Raw genomic sequence first — 26,759 nt, 5'->3', positions numbered from 1 at the left:
TAGAGATGAGGAAGTAGAAGGGTAATACATCAGAGTAGACTGAACTCCCACAAGGGGAGTGGAGATAGCTTTGATTATAAATTATAGGGGGGGGGGAATACCTTTCCAGCTTGTTGCAACAGTAAACATGCTGCAATCTCTTAGAATGAAGCAACTGGCAATGTCACAATCCTTTAATAATCCAATCATACCTCAACATTCTGGAGTTTTTGAGGCATGATTAGATTACCAATATTTGGTAATGATTAGCATACCAATATTTGAAAACTATTGTTCCTGGGTATTAATATTTGAGTTGATTCCTATATCAAAGGAGGTAAGGGACCAGATTAACGTTTATGGTGGACCTGTGGGTTGAACCCAGTCTGCCAAAGCCTCATTGAGGATCATGTCCAGTGAACTCATGGTTTCTCTAAACCTCCCACCAGCCCATAACTATCAATTTATTTCTTCACCTAATCTCCTATTTGGTCCTTCTTCAAAATAGTCTTTATGCATTCCTTCATTCTTCTTTCAGTGATGAAGTCTTTCACCATCTTCTTCATCTCAGCCATACTCTATCCTTACACAAAGCCCTCAGTGAGCCCCACATAATACCTTTTCACCAATGTCAAGAATGCATCCCAACTGAGTCTCCCACTTTCCATGGATCACTGTCAGACCAAACACAGATGGCATTTCTGAATGTCACTGACCTGTCAGGCATAAATTTCACACCCACCTCTCAGACATTCCTCCCTCCATCATGTTGTTTTCTTTGCAAGAAAATATTTATCCTAGATCTCCTTTACCGTGGAATGACTCTGGACCCCTCTTCAGGGATCATGTACAAAAATATCTCTTTTTCCAGATAACTTCTGCCTTCTCTTGATTGCCTTAAGGGGTGGCTTCAATTTTCTCCAGTGCCAATTATCATTAAGAATAGGCAAGGATCAGGAGAAGACGATAAGAAACACCACCGCTGCTTTAAGGCATTTGGCAAAATCCCAGGGCTGATGTATTTGCTCTGTATAGGAATCCCAGTTGTCTCTGGAGAATGGCATTTATAACCCAGGTGCCCCCTCTCCATCTAGTCTGGAAAGAACCCCCTGATCCAAGTCTTGTCCCCATTTGGTGCCCTGAAGGGGGTGGGGATCAGGTCCACCAGGCAGCTACCTAGCTGCACAAACAGGTGGCTACAGATGGCTGGGCAAGAGGCAACAGCAAGCGAGAGCAAATCGGGTGAGGGGGTGGCTGCTGGCAATAATGCCCAGGGAACCCTTGCCCCTGCCCAAACTCACCATTTTCCGAAGGCGCTGCCAAAGCTTTCTCCGGGTTGAAATACGACATGGACGCAGCCAGGAGAAGGAAAGGGCCTTGCCTTAGCATCTTAGGGGTAGTCTGGAATCATGGATCAGGAAGGAGGGGAAGGGAGGCGGGGAGGGGTCTCAAGACGCAGGTGCAGGGGGACGGGGAGAGAAATTGGCTGCCCCAGCAAAGCAGGGGGAGGACAGGCACGATGGGCTTCAGACATCAGAACTGATGGAATGGAGCAGGAGGCAGCAGGAACAATGGTCGCAGCGCCCAAGAGGCTGTGTTGCCCGCATCCTTAAGTTGATGTGTTACCGCTTGGCTCGCCGCTACCTGCCTTTCATTCTCATGGATTGTCTTCCTTCGTTGCCCGCAGAGGAAAAGGAGGGGTGGAAAATAAATGGGGAGGGTGGCAAAGGATATCAAAGGTGAAACAAATGAAAGATTTTTTTGGGGGGGGAAGAGGAATTGTAACAATAGGTGATCTCACATGGGGAACAGGAGGGGAAGCAAATGTGTGGGGAAGAGGGAGGGGTGGGGAAGAGGCAAAGAAGGAAACCTAAAAGAGACAACTGAAGGGATAAAGGGAGGAAAGAGAGAAAAAAAGGGGGAAGAGAGAAATGAGGGGGAAGACAGCTGGGTGTTTTCCTCCCCCTCCCCTCAGATCTAGCTCTCTGGGTTGCACTAGCAGAGAAATTGATGGAGAAAAAAGCCCTCCCAACCAGCTGAGGTTGTTGATTGGACGACGGGTGTGTCACTTATACGCTAAAGGGAGGAGGATGCAGGAATGGAGGGAGGGGGGTGTTGTTGCCATAGAGATCTGTTCCTGGGTAGCAGCAGCAACACTGGGCAGTGCAGGAGTGAGAAAGTGATGAAAAAGGGTCTCAGGACAACAATCAGCAGAGACAGGATGGGTGCTTTGTACAGACTGGGATACATCCTCCATATCACCAATCTATAAACACCAATGCAGGAAGCAAATCTTTCCTCTGACACACTCATGCACCCATTTAGAATAGGTCATGCACAATACTTCATGCCTGTAGAAATAGTCTCTCACACTTATTTATTTACAGCACATGACAATCACTTTTTAAATTAATGCTAAGATGCTAGTTAAAACAACAATTCATTTAAAACCAACACCATGAAAATGGAAAACAGCTAATGGGATAATACCATGGCTCCAAAATGAGATAGTAATACTTTTCAGAAGTAGCCCAATGTGATAAAATAAGCTTCTCTAGATGGGAGAGAAAGAGAGATGATGTAAGGAAGATCAAGAAGGGGCAGGGGAGAGGCCACCTCTGAAAAGAACCAACTAGTGGCCAAAGAAAACATGAACTTGACTCTTCTGGTGGCACGGAACCAATGCTACCTATTTATGTCAGATTGATCATAATGCTGGATTCATAGAACACAAATAATCTTTACCTTCACTGCAATGTGTGAGTCCATTGACTTCCCCATCTTCAGACATAACAGAGTGCTAGCTTTGGATGAGAAATAAAAAAAGATGCCAATTGGTGAATTGGGGGTAGAATTTCATGTTCCCTCTAGAATCTCATTCTATGGGATAACTGTGAAAGGGGATGCACCCTGTCATATTAACACCAAATATCTAAATAACAATATTTTTTTTTTTAAAAAATCACACTGTACATCTTCATACAGATCATGGGAATTTCAGAGTTAATCTCCATTGTATGTTTCTTGAATAATTAGGGTGTGTGTCGTGAAGGGGCCAAAATAGCTCAGTTGGTAGGCATATCTATACAATTGAGGCATTACACTATTTTTGTATGGTCCTACTCTAATACTCTTCCATGCAACTTAAAAGTTGCCAAATTTAAGAAACACTGTTCTAAGGAAAATAGCCTTTGGTTTAAACCAGTGGTTCTCAACCTGTGGTCCCGACCCCTTTGGGGGTCGAATGACCCTTTCACAGGGGTCGCCTAAGACCATCGGAAAACACATATTTTCAATGGTCTTAGGAATAATTTGATGGTTGGGGGTCACCACAACATGAGGAACTGTATTAAAGAGTCGCGGCATTAGGAAGGTTGAGAACCACTGGTTTAAACAGACAATAGTTTAAACAATTTGATCTTTTTTCATGTATAGAAATTTCATACAAAAGAAAGAATGTATACCTAACTTGGGTTGACACATTGTGTTAAAGATAGCCATAATGTGGTTTGTTTGCTTGATGGCTTGGGTTATGGAACTCAGCCTGCAGTAATATTTTTTCAAGAAACATACAGGAAATGATATTTTCCCAGAATCATATTTTATTTGTTTATTTCTTCCTACTTGTGACTTTATTACCTCTGAAGATTCTGAATTGCTTCTGCAAAGGAAAAGATTAAAAACAAAAATCAGTTAATGCAATGAAAACCAGTCCATGAATCATTGTTTAGGGTAGCAAGACCTTACTTGTACCTAAATTCCCTTCTTAAGAACCATTGTCAAGTGCAGGAAATCAGAATTACAGGCAGTTCAAGTGAATGCATATAGATTTATTATATACTAATGCTCTTTACAAAAATCTGAATTACTAACAGTCAAAGAGAGTTGGTGGGTAGATAAGAGTTAATGGAATTCAAGGTGGACTGGACTTAGATTTCTTGTAGACAGGAAGACATGTTTATACTTATATCTGTTATCTAGTACATGCTTGACAAAAATAAAATAAATAAGAAGGGACTCGACTGATGACACATTTGACCCTTCCCTCAGGCTCAGCCTGGTCATCTCCTACATCCATGTTTTTATTCCAAAAATGTAATTAAAGTATGAGTGTTCTGGAAATCCTAGGGCCCTGGTGGCGAACCTATGTCACGCATGCCAGAGGTGGCATGCAGAGCCCTCTCTGTGGGCACGCGCGCTGTCACCCCAGCACAGTATGCCATAGGGCGGGTGTTGGCAAGCCATGGGCTCTTTCGTTCCTCTACTGTGGCTCCCTGTGTGGTGATCCCACCACTGGCTGGTCCCGCCCCTCACCCTCCCTCCCCAGTCACCCCAAAGAAGTCTTTGAGGGTTGAACATGAGAGGCATGGATTTCCTCCACCTTATGCGTTCCCAAACTGCACTGAAGCGAACAAAACAGGCCAGGGTCTCCCTCCCTAATCCTCTGCTTGCAAACTCCACCGAGCACCGCTCCAAATATTTGGCTCGCGTGTCCCTCCCGGCCAGCGGTCAGTGAGTGATATCGAGTTGGCCATGCCTACCCAGGTTTTGTGGCTCCCAGTGTTTTCTTTTCTGTGGGAAATGGGTCCAAATGGCTCTTTGAGTGTTTAAGTTGCAGACCCCTGCCACAGGGTTTCCTGCCTGAGAAAGGGTTGGACTAGAAAACCTCCAAGATCTCTTCCAACTCTATTATTCTGACTATTATGGGCGATGTGCTCCCAAGTTGACACATAATAATGGCAATTAATCATTTCTATGATCCCTCAGCAAAGTGACTAACACATTGCTTCTATGCTTGGTTGCCCTGCTCTACTCCTTTTCCCGGTTAAATTTCCGTGTTGGCAATTTTTGATAAATAAGTGGGTTTTTGGTTGCAGTTTGGGCACTCGGTCTCTAAAAGGTTCGCCATCACTGTCCTAGGGTAAGCTGTTCTCAAGGTGGGGCCATCACTGAAAATCGCAAAGCCCAGGATTTCTGAAGATGTGTTACGTATGGACGTACAGAGCATCCATTTGTATGCCCGTCACTGATTGGCTAATCTAGCGGTGAGAAAAATAAACTGCTGTAAGTGGCCAGCAAGACTGCCGGGCTCTTTAAAAAGAGAGCTCGGCAGCCTGCTGTCACTCTTGCTCCTGATAGTGGCTGGAAATAAAGTGCTGAACAGACTATGGCATCCTGCCTCTTCTATTCACACCCCCTATCTAACACTGGCGACGAAGGTGGGATTTTTGAAGAGGACAAGAAAGGGGACAAAGAGTATTGACCTTCACCTCGTGGCATCCGCCGCCATCTTCTAGGAAGGAACAATCTTGTCTGGCAAACAACCCCCCAAAAAAGATGACCAGCCAAGCCTCTGCTGCACCGGCTATCTATGACCCACAGACGGAGGAATAGTACACCTATATGGGACGATTCCAAATGTTCCTGGAAGCCAGCAACAACCAAGACCACCCAGACAACAGAAAAAGAGCCCTCTTCCTCACCTACTGTGGCCCAAAAATTTACAAGATGGTTCAGACCCTCGCATCACTGGCAGACATCAAATTGATGATCTGGTCCATGCTGAAGAATATCCCAAGGGACCATTATGCCCCAACAGCAATCCAATGGTGAGTCGAAACGAATTTTACCACCGGCGGCAAAGAGAGGGTGAGACCATCAGTGATTTTGTGGCCAAATTGCGAGAAATTGTGTGAATTCATCAATCTGGAGGAGATGATGAAAGATAGACTCATCTTGGGGATGAGGGACCTGACCCTACAGAAGAAGCTGCTGATTCGGGGCGTAGCCACCTTCAAAGATGTGGTTGAGGAAGCAAGAGCTGCAGAAGCATCTGATAATTCCACCGACAACATCCAAAAGACCAGCAGAGTGCATCACACCCACTGGGTGCCCGATTGGCCACTGAGGTCTCTGAAAATGACAAAGACTGGGAGGAGGAAAAGGCAGTGAACCGAATATACCCGGAAAGAAGGGTAAGCCAAAGAGACAATGATTTTAAGCAACCCTGTTGCCCAGGGTGCATGGCTTAAGGTCAGAGAAAGAAAGTTACATTGTGAACTGTGGTCCGTACATCAGAATAAGTGAGTTATTACAAATAATAATAATAATAATAATAATAATAATAATAATAATAATAATAACAACAACAACAACAACAACAACAAAAGCAATGGTGCAAAGACAGTCAAGAAAAGTGAAGAACTGGAGTGCACCTGGACCGGATGAGCTGCATGGCTTCTGGTTAAAGGCACTTACAAGTCTGCACAAAAGATTGGCAACCCAGATGAACCAGATCCTAAAAACACCTGAAAATGATGGATGGATGACAACTGGAAGAACATTTTTGATCCAAAAAGATAAAGAAAAAGGAAAGGACCCTGGAAACTATAGGCCAATCACCTGCTTGCCAACAACATACAAGCTTCTTACTGGTATCATTGCAAACCAAATCTATGGATACCTGGAAAGAAATAACTTGCTTCCTGTAGAACAGAAAGGATGCTGCAAAAACTCAAGAGGAACAAAAGATCAATTGCTGATCGACAAGCTAATCCTAAAGAACTCAAAGAAAAGACGAACCAACCTGTTCATGGCTTGGATAGACTATAAGAAAGCATTTGATTCAGTTCCCCATAGCTGGATCAAGAAATGCCTGGAAATATTAGGCATCAGCAGCAACATACAAAAATTCATGGAATCTTCAATGAACCTCTGGAAAACAAAACTTATGGCTAATGAAGAAGAACTGGGTGAAGTTGAAATTAAATGAGGCATTTTCCAGGGCGATTCCCTTTCACCCCTACTTTTTATATTCTCAATGCTACCACTGACAATCATTTTGAAGAAGATGAACTGTGGATACGAACTTGCAAAGAAAGGACTGGAAATCTCGCACTTGATGTACATGGATGATTTGAAGCTGTTTGGTAAAACAAAAGCTGAACTGAATTTATTAATTGAAAACACAAAAGAATTCAGCCAAGACATTGGTATGCAGTTTGGAATTGACAAATGTGCAACAATAGCAACCAAAGCAGGCAAGATCATAGAAGAGGATGGAATAGAACTAGAGAATGAAGAAATGATAAAGGCAGTAAAATCAGAAGAAGGCTACAAGTACTTGGGGATTTTAGAAGCCTCTGACTTAATGCATAATAAAGTCAAGGAATTAACTTCAGCCAAATACATTCGACGAATTCGTAAGATATTAATGTCCAAATTGAGTGGAGGAAACATCATAAAAGCCATAAATACCTGGGCTATACCTGTGATTAGATACTCTGCAGGAATAATTGACTGGACCCAGATGGAGTTAGACAATTTGGACAGAAAAACAAGGAAGCTTATGACAATGAATCATGCCTTGCACCCTAAAAGTGATGTTGACCGATTATATTTACCAAGAGCAGAGGGTGGTCGAGGACTCCTACAAGTAAAGCAGACTGTGGAAGAAGAAAAACGCAGCTTGAATGATTACATCCAGAAAAGTGAAGAACCAATGATTAAGGAAGTAAATAAAGGAGGCCTTTTAAAGACAACTAAAACAAAAGCAGAATATAAGAAAGAAGTAATTGAGCAGCGAGCTGAAAATTGGAAACACAAAGCTCTGCATGGCCAATACTTGAAAAGTATTGAAGGCAAAGCTGACCAGAAACTAACTTGGAACTGGTTAAGATCAGGAGTACTGAAAAAAGAAACAGAAAGCTTTATTTTGGCAGCTCAAGAACAAGCCCTAGCCACAAACTGTATGAGGGCAAAAATTCAACATGTTACCACCAACAGCAAATGCCGCCTCTGCAATGAAAAAGAAGAGACAGTCGACCACCTGATCAGTGGGTGCAGCAAAATTTCACAAACTGACTACCTACAACGCCATGACCGTGTTGCTAAAATCATTCACTGGAAATTGTGCCAGAAGTTTGGATTTGAGTACAGCAAAAACCACTGGGAACATCAGGTTGAGAAAGTTTTAGAGAATGAGAAACTCAAGATCTTGTGGGACTTTAGGATTCAGACTGACAGGCACTTGGTCCACAACACACCTGACATAACAATAGTTGAAAAGAAAAAAGTATGGTTCATTGACATTGCAATACCTGGTGATGCACGAATTGAAGATAAGCAGCAAGAAAAAATCACCAAGTACCGGGACTTACAAATTGAAGTTGAGCGACTGTGGAAAAAGAAATCGTGTGTTATCCAGATTGTAATTGGAGCCCTTGGAGCAATACCCAAAGGGCTACCCCGCTATTTAGAAATTCTAAAATTGCCGGACTTGAACATTTTGACTCTACAAAAAACCACCTTACTCGGAACAGCTTACATCCTCCGACGATACCTTAACAGTTCCTAGGTCCTTGGTTAGGACTCGAGCTGCTGAGCTATTAACCAGCCTCAAAGGCTGTGAATCTCACTAAAGATTAACTAATAATAATAATAATAATAATAATAATAACAACAACAACAACAACAACAACAACAACAACAATAATAATCCCTACGAGGAGCTCTACCTTGTCATGGTGGAGGGGCTTGCGTGCTCTAGTGTTCCTAAGGGCTATGCGGAATAGGTGCAACCATATCAGACAGATCTTAGGTGAAGGGCCAGACAAAATTTGCTCCACAACCCATTCAAACATGGTGAATACGAAAAAAATGAAATTTATGCTGGCTGAACCGTCGCCCAAATTAACAAGGGTTCCATTGGATGCTATGGCTCCTGGGCATTCTACATAAAATGAGTTATAGGACTCAGCTCCCTCTGCTAGGCAACCAGGGCATGGAGCTGACAAGCTACTGGAAGAAAAATCCAAAAAGCGAAAAATCTGGACTAGCGAAGAAAACATCTCAGCAAGAAAAAATCATAAAGTACCTGGACTTGCAAATTGAAGTTGAGCACCTGATTGTAATTGGAGCCCTTGGAGCAATACCCAAAGGGCTACCCCGCTATTTAGAAATTCTAAATTTACCGGACTTGAACATTTTGACTCTACAAAAAACCACTTTACTCGAACAGCTTACATCCTCCAATGATACCTTAACAGTTCCTAGGTCCTTGGTTAGGACTCGAGCTGCTGAGCTATTAACCAGCCTCTAAGGCTGTGAATCTCACTAAAGATTAAATAATAATAATAATAATAATAATAATAATAATAATAATAGTAATAGTAATAATTTTTTTAAAAGCTACGGACTGGTCAACATTAAAAGAGGGATTTTCCAGGGTGATTCTTTGTCTGCTGTTCATCATCACCATGACCCCTCTGTCAACAGTTTTACAGAAAACTAACCTGGGTTAGCAAACTGCTAAAAATTCGCAGAAAATCTCTCACCTGTTGTACATGGATGACTTGAAGTTATACGGAAAATCAGAAATTGAAATCCAGTCACTGACCAATACAGTGCGAATTTTTAGCACTGATATCAGCATGGAGTTCAGCCTGGACAAATGCGCCGCAGTGGCACTAAAGAAAGGGAAGATCATAGAAAGTGATGGAATTGAAATGCCCAATGGACAAACCATCAAGTGCCACAACCTGAAGCCTACAAATACCTGGGCATCCATTGCAGCTGGACAATATTAAGCACGGGCAAGTGAAAAATGTGGTCAGCAAAGAATACCCGCAAAGGGTCAGGAAACTTCTAAAAAGCAAACTGAATGGCGGTAACACTATCAAGGCCATAAACACCTGGGCCATACCCGTCATCAGATATACAACTGGGATCGTAAACTGGACACAGGCAGAGCTAGACAGCCTGGATAGGAAAACAAGAAAACTGATGACCATACACTATGCGCTGAACCGGTGTAGTGATGTCGACAGGCTATATTTCCCCAGAAAAGCAGGCGGCAGAGGACTTCTGCAAGTGAAGCAGGTAGTCGAAGAAGAGAAGCATGCTCTGGTAGATTATGTGAAAGACAATGTTGAACCAGCTTTGATGGAGGTCAACAAGAGGAAGCTGCTCAAAGTGAAGCAAACCAAGACTCAATATAGGAAAACAATGATGCAAACTCAGGCTGACAGCTGGTGTAAAAAAGCACTGCATGGACAGTTCCTTGAGAAGATCCAAGGAAAAGTAGATAAGGAAAAGACCTGGTTATGGCTGACCAACAGAACACTGAAGAAAGAAACAGAAGGCTTGATTCTTGCAGCCCAGGAACAAGCCATTAGAACGAATGTAATCAAAACCAGAATAGAAAAATCTGCTGATGACCCCAAATGCAGACTCTGCAAAGAAACGGATGAAACAATTGATCATATACTGACTGGTTGCAAGACAATAGCTCAGACTGATTACAAACAACATCATAACACAGGCGCTCAGATGGTCCACTGGAACTTGTGTCACAACTACCATCTGCCTGTAGCAAAGAACTGGTGGGATCATAAGCCTGAAATAGTGGTCGAAAATGAGTATGCAAAACTACTATGAGACTTCCGAATACAGACTGACAAAGTTTTGGAACACAATACCCCGGATATCACGATTGTGGAGAAGAAAAAAGTATGGATCGTCGATATTGCCATACCTGGTGACAGCAGAATTGATGAGAAACAACTTGAAAAAGTCACCAGATATCAGAACTTGAGAATCAAATTGCAGAGACTCTGGCATAAACCAGTGCAGGTGGTTCCAGTGGTACTCGGCACACTGGTTGCTGTGCCGAAAGATCTAGGGAAGCTTTTAAAAATAATTGGCGCTGACAAGATCACAACTGGTCAGCTGCAGAAAGCCACCTTACTGGAATCTGCTCGCATAATCCACCGATACATCACGCAGTCCTAAACGCTTGGGAAGTGTTCGACTAGTGATTTGGGATACGAAATCCAGCATGGTTATCTCATCTGCTGTGTATATTGTCATTTTGTGGAAATAATAATAATAATAATAATAATAATAATAATAATAATAATAACAACAACAACAACAACAACAACAACAACAACAACAACAACTTTATTGTCATTGTACGTGTATACACAGTATACCCATACAACAAAATTCACTTAACACCCAAAGACCAGGTCCAACACACATAACAATCCCCCAAAACCCCCCTACTCACCACAAATTCCCCACCCCTAAACCACGCAAACACCCACACAACAGACCAAGTAATGCTGTCCAATAGCTCACTGATGGTGGCCCTTTAGTTCATTGTTGAGTGCAGTTATAGCTCTGGGATAAAAACTATTCAGAAAATGTGTGGTCTGAGTTTTAATTGTTCTGTATCTTCTGCCAGAAGGCAACAGACCAAAAAGATTGTAAGCAGGATGGGAAGAGTCTCTGAGAATGTTATACAACTTCCTCAGATTCAAAGATGTCGTCCAGGGATGGTAGCTGGAGCCCGATTATATTCTGGGCAGTTTTAATGATTCTCTGTAGAGCCTTTTTGTCCGCTACAGAGCTGCTTCCATACCATGCAAGAATGCCGTATATCAGGACACGCTCAATGGTGCTGCAATAGTAGGACAGAAGTAAATGCTGAGATAGATTTATCTTCCTGAGCATTCTCAGGAAGTACAGTGCCTTCTTCACAAGCATATTAATATTCATAGTCCATGAGAGGTCCTCCGAAATATAAATGCCCAGAAATTTAAAACTACCCACCCCTCTCCACCTCCTCACCATTTATGTACAATGGTAAATGTACATCTCTCTTCCTCCTGAAGTCAATTATAAGTTTTTTAGTTTTTTTGGTGTTAAGTGTGAGATTATTTTCTTTACACCACAATGTCAGCCCTTGAATTTCCTTCCTGTAAGCAGACTCATTGTTCTTACTAAAATAAAATAAATACCTTATGCATTAGCATCAGGTATGAACCCAGCCAAAATGCTTGAGCACCTAATAGCAAATCTAAGAATTTTGCACTATAATTTATGGAATTCTTAGATCTGGGGCTAAAAAATAAAAATAAAAAGACAGACACCTTCTAGTTGAATTCAGCTTCTGATAACTATATAAATATTGTCAATTCTTGACAGCAGAAACAGAAGAGTTCTGTAAATGCTTTCTTCCAGGATCTTCTTCAGCTTCCTGCTCTAACAAATAGCTATGAGGCTTCTTTTCAAATACTAAACTAATCCAACCCAGTTAATGGCGTTACAGGTAATCTTTGACTTACAACCATTCATTGAGCGACCTTTCGAAATTACAACAACACTGAAAAAGTGACTTACAAGCAGTCGTTGCACTTATGACCATTGCAGCATTCCCATGGTTACGTGATCAAAATTCAGGCATTTGGCAACCAGCATATATTTACAACAGATACAACATCCTGGAGTCATGCAGTCGCCATTTCCAATCTTCCCAACTGGCTCTCGACAAGCAAAGTCAATAAGGGAAGCCAGATTCACTTAACAATTGCAGTGATTCACTTAACAACCATGGCAAAAAAAGATCGTAAAATTGCATATGACTCACTTAACAGAGCTTTTCTTAACAACAGAAATTCTGGTCCCAATTGTGATCATAAGCAAAGGACCACCTACACATTCAAATTGTTTTGTATTTGCACCATTTATATTGCTCCATCTTATGAACAACTCACTCCTACCGGTGCATGCCAGCCTTCCTCATTTATCAGCAGGAAGACTCAAATCCAATGCCACTGGCACTTACACAACATCTGCCCAACAACTTTAACATCAATTCCCAATGAAAAGCCAAATAGATTGCTGGACATCCAGTTATAGGAAGTCATATAAATGACCCCACAAAAAAGTACCAAAAAAGTTTGGTACTGAACTACCAAATCAGTAACAGACAATTGTACCTCATATGGTGTCTGCCGGGACTCTCTGTAAAATTGGGGCATAGTATCTTTCTCTCAGTATGACTGTGGGGTCTCACGTCAAACTGTAGATCTTGAGGTGAAGGCATATACCAGTCTGATAACTGATTTTTTAAATTTAAACAACGCTGCGCTTCAGTGGTTAGTTGGCCTAGCCCTAGACATCAATATTTGAACATAATTGTTTTGACATTTATATTTTATTGGGTTGTACTAATCTAGCTGAAGTGTTAATTTATATCGCTAGTCCATGTATAGTATCCCATAAAATAAATAAATAAATAAATAAATAAATAAATAAATAAATAAATAAATAAATAAATTGTTCTATCAATTGTATGAATAAAATACTGGACGGCAATCCTATCAAGAAAGCTATACAAATTCCACATGACATTCCAAGGAATTTCATAGAAGAGAATATATGTAGCTCAGTTATGAACTAAAAGTTACCTAGTCTGCTAATGAAATGTCTGCTGGAAAACAACCAAGCTCAAAAAGCACCAAGGACTTCCCAAGGTATTTCATCTCGGGGAGTAATAAGTAAATCATGGCCTAAATTTCACCTTTAATAGAGTTACACAACATCAGAAAATTGGGGACTAAAAAAAGAAAGAAAAAGATTTAAGGATCGTTGAAATAAATGCAATTATTTTGAGGGCGAAGAAAGAAATATTTTGGCCTTATAAATGATGTATGTATAACAGCATATCTACTGTATAAAACTAAGAAATATACATAGTCCAATAGGAGCTACAATATAAGTTATTGAACACTAAGGCATGTGACATCATTTTTGTTTCTTTGAAAGAAGCTGACAGGTGAAATTGTACAGTGAAAAAGTATTTTTGTAAGTTAAACTACAAAAAATGTCATTCTTAATTCTGGTCTGTGTCCTCTACTGGGGCAAATGCAAAAAGCACCCATTTTCGGGGAGTTGGGGGAAGGGGAGAGAAGCAAGACTCAAAATATTCATTTTTGCCCCATAAAATTTCTCTATTCGGTCTCATTTTCTGAATTTGAAGAACTATTATAATCACCAGTTTTATACTTCTTTGAAGTACTGAGACAGATTTTCCCATGCTTTCACATGTTAATTATTCTTGATTGGATGTTTTTCCAAATATAGAACATGTCTACCATTTTATGTATAATTTAAAACAGAAAATATTAGTAAATATAGCATTTCCTAATCTGTTTTTTCAGCTTTTCTATATAAAGAGCACATAGAATGTGACCAGAATACATCATTTTACAGCAGTCATCAGACCCATCATAAAATCACACTCCAATATTCTAAACTTTCTATGTAATATGGGAAAATGTTATTTACTTTTTTTACATTAGCAAGTTGAATTTTACAGATTATAATTGAGTGGTAGTTTATGGTTGAAAGTTTGCATTAAATAACATATCTCCTGACAAGATTGCAATCTTCTGTTCCTAAAACACTAAAATTCAGGATTTCTCTGAGCAATAATCTGTTTTTAGAGAGTGGTGTAAAAACTGGTAGGAAAATGGGCCAGACATTTTCTCTTTCCCAACCTGTATGACTAACATCTTTCACAATTGGCTATCATAATTGTGACTTCATTGGCTGGAATAGAGTAAAACAAGGCTCATTTCTCACCACGATTGGACACTCTTGGACCCATATATCTGATCTATCATAGGGGTGTCAAACTTGCAGCCCCTGGGCCAGATGCATCACGCACTGGTCATGCCTACCCCCATTTTAGCAAAGGGGAGAAAAGTCGTGATACGTCACATGACAACATGACGACACCCCTGATCTATTAAATATGGGTCTACAAGGGCTTGTGGTGTTTTATTCAAAAGTGGAAGAACATGTATGATCTTTTAAAATGAAGACCTAGGACCTGTAGCCTGGTAGAATAAGGGTTAATCCAGAACTCATCCAAAATATGTTTTGGTGCTCTTGATTTTTCTGAAGAAATGGACAGGGGCCTCTGGGGACCATGAAAAGAAGGTTGGTGGCTTCTGCAGAAAAGAACCGAAAAGTAAAAATATACAAGATGATTTTCTTTTAAAATGAGTTGTTCTGTTTCTAAACAATTTGCATAATAAAATATCTGTATAACTGTATTGCTCAGATATGTGCAATAGCATAAAAATATTTATCCAGAAATTCTTCCTTTTAGTAGCACACATTGCGTCATTAGGTTACCCTTTTGCTAGTTAGGTTTTGATTAGAGCCTGCTGATCTTTATATAATTAAGAAGATTTTAAAGGGAAAAAATGATCAGAGTATAAAAAAATTTAAATTTTTGATACTCTCAATCTAGTCCAGGATGATTGAAGAAATTTACAAATATAACATAAATAAGGTTTATTTCCCCTGAACTACATTGAGAGCTTTTCAGAATATTATTTTTCTCCCAACTAAGGCAGCCATGAGACCAAATTTAAGATTGTCGCCAGCTGCATCTTTTTTTAATTGCACACATAAAGGTCTCTCCAGCTATTTTTAGAAACGATCTAGCAAGGGATTCAGCCAATGACCAGTAGGGAGGCTTCCCTAAAAATACATGTGGTACAATTCTTTTTGAATATCTCTTTTAAAACTGCAAACCGAACAATTAATAGCAAGAACAGTTGGGTTATACTGCCTTCCAGCTGGGTCAGCAGCATCCTCTGCAAAGCTACAAAAAAGGCACTGTTAAAATTCAGATGACCAATGGATGGTAGCAATGAGATACAGAAAAGTCATACTCCTTGCTGCCACCTAGTGCTCATCTGGATGTTGGCAGTCTATATATATTTAGTCCTTGTTGAAACTGGAACCAGCAACTAGGTTGTTAAGTGAAACAGTTGTTAAATAAAACCGTAATTGTGCTTATGATCTTACTTGAGTTTTCCATTGCTTTAGAGATCTGTGACGATTGTGAATGTGAAGATTGGCCATAAAATTTTTATCACCATTGTAATTGCAGATGATCGCTGTACAAGGGAGTCACTAAACAAGGACTACCTGTATGTTAGACATAGTCTTCCCTGAAACCATTCTCTGGAACAATCAGATTTTTAATTGGGAGAGCCCATCCTCTAACCTCTCTATATCTTCTGAACCATTTTTCAATAATCTTCCAGACACTCTGGACACCATGCCACTGAAAGCAAATTCCGTGGGCAGAGGCATGATTTAGCACTGATCTTTCAAATAAATAACATTTCACATTAAAGCTTCAAATAGGCTAAGAGCATGGACATCTGTGTGGGACATTAAAAAAAAAAGGCAAGATGGTGTCTATGGTTCCCAGATTAAAATTCTGTCCCCCTTTTTACACGCCTGTAACACTGATGTGCCATAGCTACCAGCTTGAATTTTGCAACACTCCTCACCCAGGTCTATGCCTTTAGAGGCTAAAAGAGGCATGCTCTTCACTTAAAAAAAAACAGTTTCTAATGATAGAAAAGTTGCTTGTTACTGATATGGAACAATTAACCTACGCAATGCTGGCTAGTAGATGTTTCATATATCAGCTGTAATTGAGTTTCTCCAGTGTTCAGTGAAAAAAACTCTATGAGCATTTATAAACCATTTAATTTATTTGTTACTTAAATAACAGAATAATAGAATTGGAAGGGACCTTGGAGGTCTTCTAGTCCAGCAGTCTGCAATCTTAAATACTCAAAGAGCCATTTGGACCTGTTTCCCACAGAAAAGAAAACACCGGGAGCCAGTCACTCACTTCCACCAGTCACATGACAACCACCCTCCCAGCCACGCTTACCCAGCCGGTTATTAGGGCAGAGAACCAGTTGTTAAAAAACACTGGGAACTACAAAATCCTTTTGACATATCTCTCTCTCTCCCCTCCCTCCCTCCCTCCCTCCCCTCTCCCTCTCTCTCTGTATCTCTCTGTCACTCTGTCTCCCCCTTTCTGTATCTCCCTGGGTCACTTTGTCCCTTAGCCACATGGTGCGATTCTGGAAGAGGACCCCATATTTCCAGCAATTGCATTCTGGTATCACAGCCGCTCCTGGAATGCACCATGCGGTCAAGGGACAAACTGGTCCGTTTTGCTGTCTTATTGCAATCTGCACAGTGCTGCAGAAGCTTTCAGCAGCTTTCAGAATCTTTCTGCAAAACTGGGCAATCTTGTTAAAGCAACAAAATAGAGGTTTGTCCCACAGTCATCATTTTGTCTCCCCCCCCCCCAGACAGAACAAAATGGCACTTGCTTTTGGCTTGCTGCCATGTGGCCCAGGAACAAACCACTCCATTTTACTGCTTTAATAAGATCTGCACAACTGTACAGAAAGCTTCTGAAAGCTTCTGAAGCACTGTGCAGATTGCATTAAGGCAGCAAAACGGACCAGTTTGTCCTGCACCTGCCATTTTGTTCTTCCCTCTCCCCCCTTCCCCTCCAAGTGGACAGGACAAAATGGCAGCTGCTTCTGTGTTGCTGCCACGCCCTTCTTCTGCAACAGGTTTGGAGATCTTCAGAAAGTGTGGTATCAGTGATGGGCATAAGGGGAACAAGCACTTGCAGGGTCCCAGAAGGGCGGAATGGGAGTGGAGAGATCAAGTCACTGCAGTATTCGTGTGGTCGGCTATAAGAGCAAATGACTTTGAAATGAAGGCACACACAGCTTCATTAAGTGAACGGTCATATCTCAATGACTACTTGCATATTATGACATCAGATGAGAAAAGTAAATATAATTAAATTTATTTTTTACTAGGACTATTCACTATACTCCATTTCTTTCTATTCTTGCAAATCATTCTTGCTTTCACCATACCCATACCCTGCTCCATACATTGCCTTTTGCTGTCTGTCCTTTTAAGGATCTTACCAACTTCATCCACTAACAACTTTCTTAGTTGTCCCCTTCCTCTTGACCTATTCACTCTTAAGATACCATATCCTCTCAACCAATCTCGATATTCTCAGTTCACTCTCAATCTGACTTCATGTACACTGATTGCTCACTTTGTACACCAGCCACATTCATTCAGCCCCCATTCATTATTGATGTAAATGAAGATTCAATCATCCAGGCCAAAAGTCTATGGAGATTCTCAGTCATCCAGGTCATAGTCGTCCTAAAGGGGCTTTTTCAGGAGGCAACTGGACTTTGTTTTTTCTTTGAAGACGTTTTGCTTCTCATCCAAGAAGCTTCTTCAGGTCTGACTATATGGTGGGGAATGGAAGGATTTATATTTTAGCTATGCACTTTGCAATGAACACCCTTCGAATGGTGTGGGAGTATGAATGGATTTCCAGAAAAACTGCAGACTACAGGAACTATTTGCACTTCAATTTGAGATGCACACAACACAGACTTATTCCCAACAGCCTGTGCCTGTCTTCCACAGTGAAGGGTCACAGGACAGAAAAGATCCTGCAGCCAAGAAGGCTCTGCAGCCATTTGCGCTACTCAAGTGACCCTGAGGACTCAGATAAATCTCCAGGTGGCCTCAACAACTCTCTAAAAGAATACAAATGACCAGCTGTCTGCAAGGAATATAAATCCTTCCATTACCCACTATCCAGTCAGAACTTCTTGAATAAGAAGTGAAACGTCATTAAAAAAAATTAAGAATGTCCAGTTTCCTCCTGAAAAAGTACCTTTGGGACATCTAGGACAAAAGTATCTTGAAAGGTTAACCCATGTAACTGGTCCAAAGTTTATTAAAACTGAGACATTTTGTTACTCATCCAAGTAACTTCTTCAGTCAAAATGAAAATTTGGGTCAGATAGTCGTTGGAAAGAACCAACTGGTGCCATACAGATTGCAGAGGGTTTCTCTCCCAAATGAAAAGCAACATGTAAATGAAGATTCAATCATCCAAGCCAAAAATATCTTAAAAAGTTAAATCAGGGCAACTGGACCAAAGTTGTTGTTTTTTTGCTTTAATTTATATGCCACCCTTCTCCGGAGACTCAGGGCGGCTTACAATGCATTAAGCAATAGCCTTCATACTTTTGTATATTTATACAAAGTCAGCTTATTGCCCCCACAATCTGGGTCCTCATTTCACCTACCTTTGAAAGGATGGAAGGCTTGAGCCTGGTGAGATTTGAACTTTCAATAATTGCAAGCAGCAGATGTTAATAACAGTGCTTTAGTCCACTGTACTACAGGCTCTTTGCAAGTTTTGTGCAAGATCATTCCTCATTGTGTAATAATAATAAGCAATTAATTACCTGCATTAATTAAATAGTTTTCATTTTGACAGTATACAGGAACTATTAAGACGTTGATGTATAAAAACGTTCTGCCATAATATTGCCAAAAGTAAAAAAAGGCTCAAAAGAGAGAGTGAAATGAACGGGAGGAAAGTAAAAAGAAACAATACAAGAAATGTTTAGGCATTTTCGTCGCTGTAAATTCACAATAAACCTGATCATTTAAAGTGAATGATTCGGGACAATACACATAATATACATAATACACACACATTTTACACATCGCACGTGGTGTGCAACCGCGCGTTATTGGAAGCAGGTCCAGATGTTTTGCCCCAGTAAAGACTCGCGAGTCCTGACTCGTGGGGATTAGGTGAAACTGCACAGGTAGCCTTGTTAAAACAACGCTTTGCGTAATTCCTCCACCAGAATGACACCGGCTGAGAGTTATGGAAGCTGAAGCCCAGTTCATTTGGAGAACACCGCGTTGGGGGAGATGATGTTTTGGGAAATAGACTAGAAAACGAGGAAATCCTTTTGTCCAAAGGCAGAACGCGCTTCGAATGTTATGCTTATTCGGAGATGACGTCATTCCCCCCTCTCTGAGAGGGACTGCTATAATCGCGAGATCTCCTTTAGCAGAGATCCAGCAAGAAGAAGGAGCCGTAACGCCGCGTAGTACTTTCGTCATTAGCTTTTTAGCCAGTTTCTTTTATCACACAATGCTCATTGGCTGGTATGCCTTGAAGCTCCTCTCTGCCAATAGGCCAGGCGTGAAAAATGCCTTATTTCTACTGGCTGGTAGAGAGAGAAGGCGGAGCTGCTGACAGTCGTATAAAAGCAGACTCCCCGGATTACTCTCTTCCTTTTTTCCCTTGGTTCTCGTTGGCGTCTGAGGTGGGAGGTAAGGGAACTTTATCTTGCCAGACTAGGACTCGCGTTACCGAGTCGAACCGGGTAAGCGGAGCGGCAGCGGCGGCCAGCGATCGAAAAAAATTCGTTAAGGAAAGAGTCTCGCGGCCTACGCGTGGCAAGCGGAGGAGCGCATGCGCTGGAGAAACTTTGCGCTCGAGCCTCCATTTTCTAACCGTCCCCCGCTTGCTGCACGTGCGCCGGCAACTGTAGCGGCCCTGTTCATTTCCCTTGCGAGCTCAGCAGGGATATTCCGCTCCGGCATCGTTGGCCGTCCAAACCCTTCAGGAGTTGCTGAGTGGCAGCTTACAGGCGTTTGCGCCAGGACATCTGAGAATTGAGGGGTTGATTATAGGGGTTACCAGCGTGATCCCCCTTCTCGGGCCTGGTTTTTGTTAGGTGGTCTATGGGTTAATCAGTTCATGCACCTTTATCGATACCCTTCCTTGGAATTAGTGACTCCTCTTTTGACGCATATAACTTGGTTTCTAAATGTGAAACACTATTTTGGGAATGGATTCTCAAATTGAATTAAAAAGGCTAGGTATCCTCAAGTGCCCTCGGCCATCTGACTTCAGGGCAACAAGATAGAAAAAGAGAAAATAAACCCTGTTTTTGAGATAAAACTGAAATTTGGGGGAAGTGGGTGATCCATTTATTTTGTATCATCAAATTGATATGCCAGTTCTCTGACACGAATGACTCTAGGCAATATACAATAAAAACATTATACAAGGCCACCTAAAAGCATTTAAAAAATAAGATCATAATGGAGTCTATTGAAAGCTTTGTGAGTGGATGAATGCTGATAATTCTGTACAGGCAGTGTATAGGCCTTGCCCATTCAGAGCAAATTGGTGGGTTTTTGAAGTGTTAATATAATCGAAGTATGATTTTTCTCCCTTGAGAAATTCTAAGAAACACAGTGCAGGTTAAATGAATATTGAATTTAATAAAGGATGGGAATGAGATAGTGTAAAATAAACCTAGGAATGAAAACGGTGGGAACAGGCTGCCTCTTTGTAAACTCTACATATACAGTATTCCATTCTCTTAACTGGGAAGTTTTACTTTCTATTAATCCAGCAAATTAGTTTTATAAAAATGCTTCATAAACGCCATGAAAGATGGGAGGTTTTTTACTTTCATCTGTTCTGTGGGGTCTTATCCATCCTTTTGAGATCCTATCCTTCCCTAATTTGGAAATAGGACATCATGTTGATTAAAAAGTTATAGCAATTACTGTTTTATGTATATGTCTAAACCATCTGTTTAAATGTAAAAATCCATTTGGTTTTGTGTGGAAATATTTTCTCCATCTTCCTCTGAAATAATGGCTAACTAGTCAGAGAGAGAGGGGAAAATAACTTACAATTCCTGGCTTATAGCAGTGGAGAATAAACAGGTGAGGTGGGACAGATCTATAAAAGGGTGGTGCATTTCACTGTTGTGTAAAAAGATACTCCTAATTAAGAATTAATATGAACTGAAAGATAAATTTGGTTTATGAAATAGTCATGCAGGTAATTAGATAGTGTTAATTGATACTGGATGAGACTACCACTTAGAACAGAAGTGAGAACAGAAGTTTTATCAGTTGAGTCTGCCACAAATCTGAGTGGTATGTCAATAGTAATATCTCCAGTGATTTCATTCTGTTACATGGCTTGCATTTGTTTAAAATATATTGTTTGTCCTTGTCCGTAAGCTTGGCCTGTGTCTTTAGGCCAGAATGCCTGTTGCCAGGAGTTGGGTATGTCGGAAGACTTATGTCACCCCCAGGCGGCCTTTTGAAAAATCACGCCTTGATCAGGAGTTGAAACTTATTGGTAAGATTTATTCATTTATTTATCTGTTCATTCTAGATAAATTGTGCAACAATCTGTTAAATGAATGGATAACAAAACTATTAAGAACTATAAATAATTTCATAGCTGCTGTCAACTGAAAATAGTCAATGAAACAGCTTGCCTCCTGGAGTTGTGGGTGTTCTATCGCTGGAGGTTTTTAAAAAAGTTGGACAACCATTTATCCAAGATGGTATAAGGATTCCTGCTTTGGGCAAGGGGCTTGGGGTAGAAGACCTCCAAGGTCCCTTCCAGCAATATGATTCTATGAAAAAAGTCCCAGGCTGTTGTTGCCTTTCTCTCGTCTCCCAAAATGTCACAATGTTTGAGGGGAAAAAAAAAACACTCTTTAGTTGGGAAATGAATTATCCAGCTGAAAAATAAAAAAAAAAAAAATAATTTTGATGGGAAAAATTGGAAGGGATGAGATTTGCCTTAACAAAGATTCAGATTGAATTCTGTCCAGAGGAGATTGGGGTTTTTTTTTTTTTTTGAAAAATATAAAGAAGAATTGGAAGCCCCTTAGAGACTTCTGCATTGTGATTTTGATGATTTGGAGGAAATCATAGAAAAGGGAGGGGGTTTTCTAATTTAATATGTGTGTGTGTATACACACACACATACGCAAACTGTGTTTCCCTGAAAATACAAATTACCCTGAAAAACAATTTATGCCTGCACCTAATATAAATCCTACCCCAAAAATAAGCCCCGCCCACTCCATCCTACCATCTGGTTGTATGAAGTGGGGTGAGATGCATGTATAAAAATCAAGGTTGGCCAGGGTTGGGGAGGTGGAGCTGCCCTACATGCTCCGCACCTGCTTACCTTAGGTCCTTTGCAACCAGGCCTCCCATGCCCTGACCTGCGCCACTGCCTGACTTTTGCGGCCACGTGTGGTGGCTGGCCACAAGTGGCCCCAGAAGAAGTTGGTCAGCAGCATGACACGTGTTGGCCTGGCTGCAGTGGTAAGCAAGTAAGACATCCCTCAAAAATAAGACCTGGTGCTTATTTTGGGGCCCAAAAGAAAATAAGACCTGGTCTCATTTTGGGAAAAGGGTGGGTATGTATATACCCACACACAAATATATAAATAATTACATGCAAATATATAAACTTAAGGTGGTGAACATACCAATAACACTCCTCCTTCTTATTTTCTCCACCCTGTGAAGTGAGTTGAAGTGAGATGACTGGCTCATGGTCATTAAGCTGGTTTTCATGCCTAAGGTGGAACTAGAACTCACAGCCTCCTGGTTTGTAGGCCAGCACCTTAACCACTACACTAAACTGTCTTTGTTATATACAATGCAAAGGAAATTGGAAGCTCCCATTTTTTCTTTCTGATTCCTTCTGCACACTTTCCCCCTTTTTTCTTTATTTCTGCTCTGTATTAGTTTATATCAGTTTTTATGTCTTTTATAAAACTTTAATAAAAAAATTATACTACAATGGAAGAGGTACACTAATCAAGAGCAAGTTTTTCCAGAGGAATGGGGCTAATTCTGAAAAGAATTTACAAGTTGGGAAAAGAATCTGTCCTTGATTGAATTGTTGCGACCTTTAAAGTAACTGCATTTAAGCTTTCAGAATTCTTTTACTAGGTGAATATGGACTGCGGAACAAACGTGAGGTATGGCGAGTGAAGTTCACTTTGGCCAAGATCCGCAAAGCTGCCCGAGAGCTGCTCACCCTGGATGAGAAAGATCAGCGACGCCTTTTTGAAGGTAATATGGCAAAACTAGATGAACAACAGCTTTGGTGGCGCTGTTGCTTTCGGGACCTATGACTCACTTGAAGCCTGCTGAGTACCTTGATATATTTAACTTTTTTTCCTCATACCAGCTTTGTAAGTCACTAATCTGATTATAAGATAGGTGGTATATGTTATAAGATTATACAAAGGCCTGGTTTCCACAACATGTTAAATGGGGTCAAGGGAGGAGAGTGTGATGGAAATACCAAAATGGGATTAATTGAGCCAATCAGTTTACCCCTGATAGTTGAATTTAGTTGTAAACAGACCTAGTTACGACAAGCTTAAACTACCCTTTCTAGCTTGCATGCCTCATCCTTTAAAAAAAAAAGTTTAAAACAATCTTGTCTATTATGAAATTCACTACCAAGGTTGGAAAGGTAAGAAAATACCAGCCAGAAACAGATTGGCTGCAGTGGCCAAGCCAGTACTCTGCCAGCCTGAGTAATGAGAAAGGGTTTAGTGAAAACGCTATTACTCTCCCTATGTAAGTGTTTGCTGAGATACTGGGCTCTTTCTGAAATAAATGAGTAGGGTTTCTGTAATACCAATTTTTGAGTCAGTTAAGTGGTTGAGAATTGACAGAACAGTCTGATTGAACTAAATATGTTCTGCAAACAAGGTTGCCATTGTTGTTGAGGTGTGATTTGCACTTTCATCTCAAGGTCTCTGGTCAGTTGAAAATATGCAGTTATTGATAATACATTCCACAATCTACCTCTGACGCTGTGATTGTCCCAATATCATTTCTATATCCTGGGATTGCTTAATTTGTTTTTTTTTTTTTTTAAAGCCAGTTAACTGTGATGGTTGTTTCTTTTTCAATTTTGTACCCATAAATATGCTAATCTGAACATTGTCTCTTTTAACGCATGCCGTTCAGTTTGTTGATGTCTCTCAACTTTCTCTCAGGCAATGCCTTGCTGCGTCGTTTGGTCAGAATTGGGGTGCTGGATGAAGGCAAAATGAAACTGGATTATATCCTGGGTCTGAAAATTGAGGATTTCCTGGAGCGTCGTCTCCAAACCCAGGTCTTCAAACTGGGCCTGGCTAAATCCATCCATCATGCTCGTGTGCTTATCCGCCAGAGACACATCCGGTATGCTGCTGAGAGCCAAAGTTTGGGGAGTGTAAAGTTAACTATGAACTATTGACATTGGGTGTCAGCATCAGAATATATACTTCTGAAATAACATTTGCAATATCTTTTATGTGTAGCCTGTGCAGCGATAACTGTGGTCCCGGCCTTGGTTTGGGTCTTTATATACCACCAAACCCTTTTGTGGATCGAATCCTTGGATAGCTCAATAGACTAGCAGTGTCAAAGCAACTCTCAAAGATTTCGGCAAGGTTCACTGCGGCTTGGCCGTACACCTTGTGAAAGTCTGCCACATGGGTGGCCAAGGTAACACCAAGTACTGCTCCTATTTAGCAAGCACAGCAGTAACCTGATAAGATCCTTCTGTACAAGTAAATTGATGGATTTTGCAACAGCTTGGAGGAAATGTTTACTGTCTTCAGTTGCTAAATTCCAGTAAGCAACCGCAGCAAAAAAAGTTGCCAGGAGTTGTAGTTTGACTTTCTGGTGGACTACATTTCCTTAATTAAGCATATATTTTACCACCAGCTGGAATTAGGTAGGTTTTATCTATTATAGGCAGTAACAGCAATGTTCACATATAAAACAATTTCCATGGTGCATTGGCTACTTCTGAAATATAGTTCCATATCTGTTTTGTAAATCAGTATAGGATTCTAGTGTACTGAATATGGTAGTCCATAATAGGTTCTGTTTACTTGCAAATTGCAACTGGTACTTTGCTTTTTCCCTAGCACGGAATACATCCCTTGCACATTGGCAAGGCAATTTTAAATAGTTTGGAGGGGGGAGAATGGGGGATAAAACCTGATTAAAATTATAAAGCATAAAATTTGATCATTATTTTTATCTGAATAGGTTACTGTCCAGTCAGCAGTTACACTTCTGATTGTTCCATAAATCGTTAGTAACAATTGCTCCTTTAAAGATTGAAACTCCAATAGAATATAGCTCAGGGTTGAAATGGGGGGGTCCTTGTGATGTTACCTAGATTTTGGGTAATGATATATCTGCAAGAAAACAAACAACCTCAAAGAGCACAGATTCCCTGAGTGAAATTAGGTTTCAAACAGAAGCCTTTGTAGTCACTCTGCTCATAACCCTGAAGTCAGTGGCCGTTGGGGCTTTGACTTCTGAATGTTGAGGGTAGGCTGTGAACTCAGGAAATATTTGTAGAGTTTGTTTGTTTTGTCAAATATTTCCCACGAGTTCTAGACAAGATTATTGATTCACTAATCTAATCATTTCCTTTCTCCCTCTTAGTGTAAGGAAGCAAGTGGTGAACATCCCTTCCTTCATTGTCCGGCTGGATTCCCAAAAGCACATTGACTTCTCCCTCCGTTCACCTTATGGTGGTGGCCGGCCAGGCCGTGTCAAGAGGAAGAATGCCAAGAAGGGCCAGGGTGGTGCTGGAGGTGCAGATGATGAAGAGGAAGATTAAAATGTAGAATATGGCTTTCCTGGCATATAAACCAGTGGGCCATTGAGCCTATCTTACTAACATCCAATAAAAAGTATTTGTCGATAACATAGTGTAGTTCCATGGCGTCAAGAGAATTACAAACCTGTGGTAACTTAAACGTGTTTTTTCTTGCCTCTGGTCACCCAGCAATGAGAGCTGTGTGAATTCAATGTTGGCTTCAAACTTCCCAGATTGAAGTGTTTGCTTCTTGTACAAAGGGGAATGGAATATGAGAAGGGAGCAGAGAGGAAGATTGGCAATGCAAATGAGCTGGGAGAGGAGATGGCAGGCCTGGCTGTTTGAAAATGCCTCATGGGCACAATTCTTTCCTTTACACTATTTTAGCTCCAACTCAGCAACACACTCCCAAGCCATAATTTTAGATCGGCTTCTTCCCTTTTCACCTCATTCTTTCCTTTTGTTTGTCTTTGTCTTGCCAAATTTAAACTGGAGAGGCCATTTCTGACGTGGGCTTTGGTCATTGTTCCCTGCACCCTCAATATCACTTCTCTATACTTTGCTGTACTGTCCCAAATAGAATTATTTCCAAAATGGATGCACACATACACTCTACTATTTTCCTCTTAAGAGTTTATTGGTAAGGTCTTGCTGATAAAAATAGTGCAAAGGTGAACAATTAATAAAAACGGGAGATAAGGTAGACTCTGAGGAGATGAATTCCTTCACTGCTAACTTTTACCTCTTGCAAGCTTTGTTACTTTCATTCAGGAAGCAGGAA

The 26,759-nt window shown here is 40.8% G+C and overlaps 2 protein-coding genes and 1 pseudogene across 6 annotated transcripts in view; 2 read left to right on the top strand and 1 right to left on the bottom strand.

Annotated features, from left to right (window-relative positions):
- The window catches only part of LMTK3 (lemur tail kinase 3), a 42,930-nt gene extending 40,938 nt beyond the window's left edge, over positions 1 to 1,992 (bottom strand). For all 3 annotated transcript variants that reach the window (XM_034419429.2, XM_034419431.2, XM_034419430.2), the window contains exon 1: positions 1,281 to 1,992. In XM_034419429.2, the coding sequence (XP_034275320.1) occupies positions 1,281 to 1,368 (88 nt within the window). In that variant the 5' untranslated portion in view covers positions 1,369 to 1,992. The remainder of the gene's footprint in view (positions 1 to 1,280) is intronic.
- A 5,057-nt stretch (positions 1,993 to 7,049) lies between these two features.
- Positions 7,050 to 10,770, top strand: LOC148113943 (uncharacterized; annotated as a pseudogene).
- An 8,968-nt stretch (positions 10,771 to 19,738) lies between these two features.
- RPS9 (ribosomal protein S9) lies at positions 19,739 to 26,086 on the top strand. 3 transcript variants are annotated; one of them, XR_004591885.3, is made up of 6 exons: positions 19,739 to 19,848; positions 21,565 to 21,685; positions 23,308 to 23,430; positions 24,372 to 24,558; positions 24,678 to 24,864; positions 25,822 to 26,086. XR_004591885.3 is itself a non-coding variant. In XM_034419442.3 (5 exons), exons 2-5 carry the CDS (start codon positions 21,589 to 21,591, stop codon positions 25,997 to 25,999), a joined length of 585 nt encoding a protein of 194 aa, XP_034275333.1. In that variant the 5' UTR covers positions 19,739 to 19,848; positions 21,565 to 21,588; the 3' UTR covers positions 26,000 to 26,086. The 3 variants fall into 3 exon arrangements, 2 of the variants coding, with proteins under 2 accessions (XP_034275333.1, XP_034275334.1); XM_034419442.3 differs by lacking the exon at positions 24,678 to 24,864; XM_034419443.3 differs by lacking the exon at positions 24,678 to 24,864 and having other exon boundaries at positions 19,813 to 19,901.
- Positions 26,087 to 26,759: the final 673 nt, after the last annotated feature.

Source organism: Pantherophis guttatus, chromosome 4 (assembly GCF_059756535.1).
Source record: "Pantherophis guttatus breed Tessera chromosome 4, ASM5975653v1, whole genome shotgun sequence".
NCBI classification, from domain to species: Eukaryota; Metazoa; Chordata; class Lepidosauria; order Squamata; family Colubridae; genus Pantherophis; species Pantherophis guttatus.
This window is presented reverse-complemented; position numbering and strand designations above follow the sequence as displayed.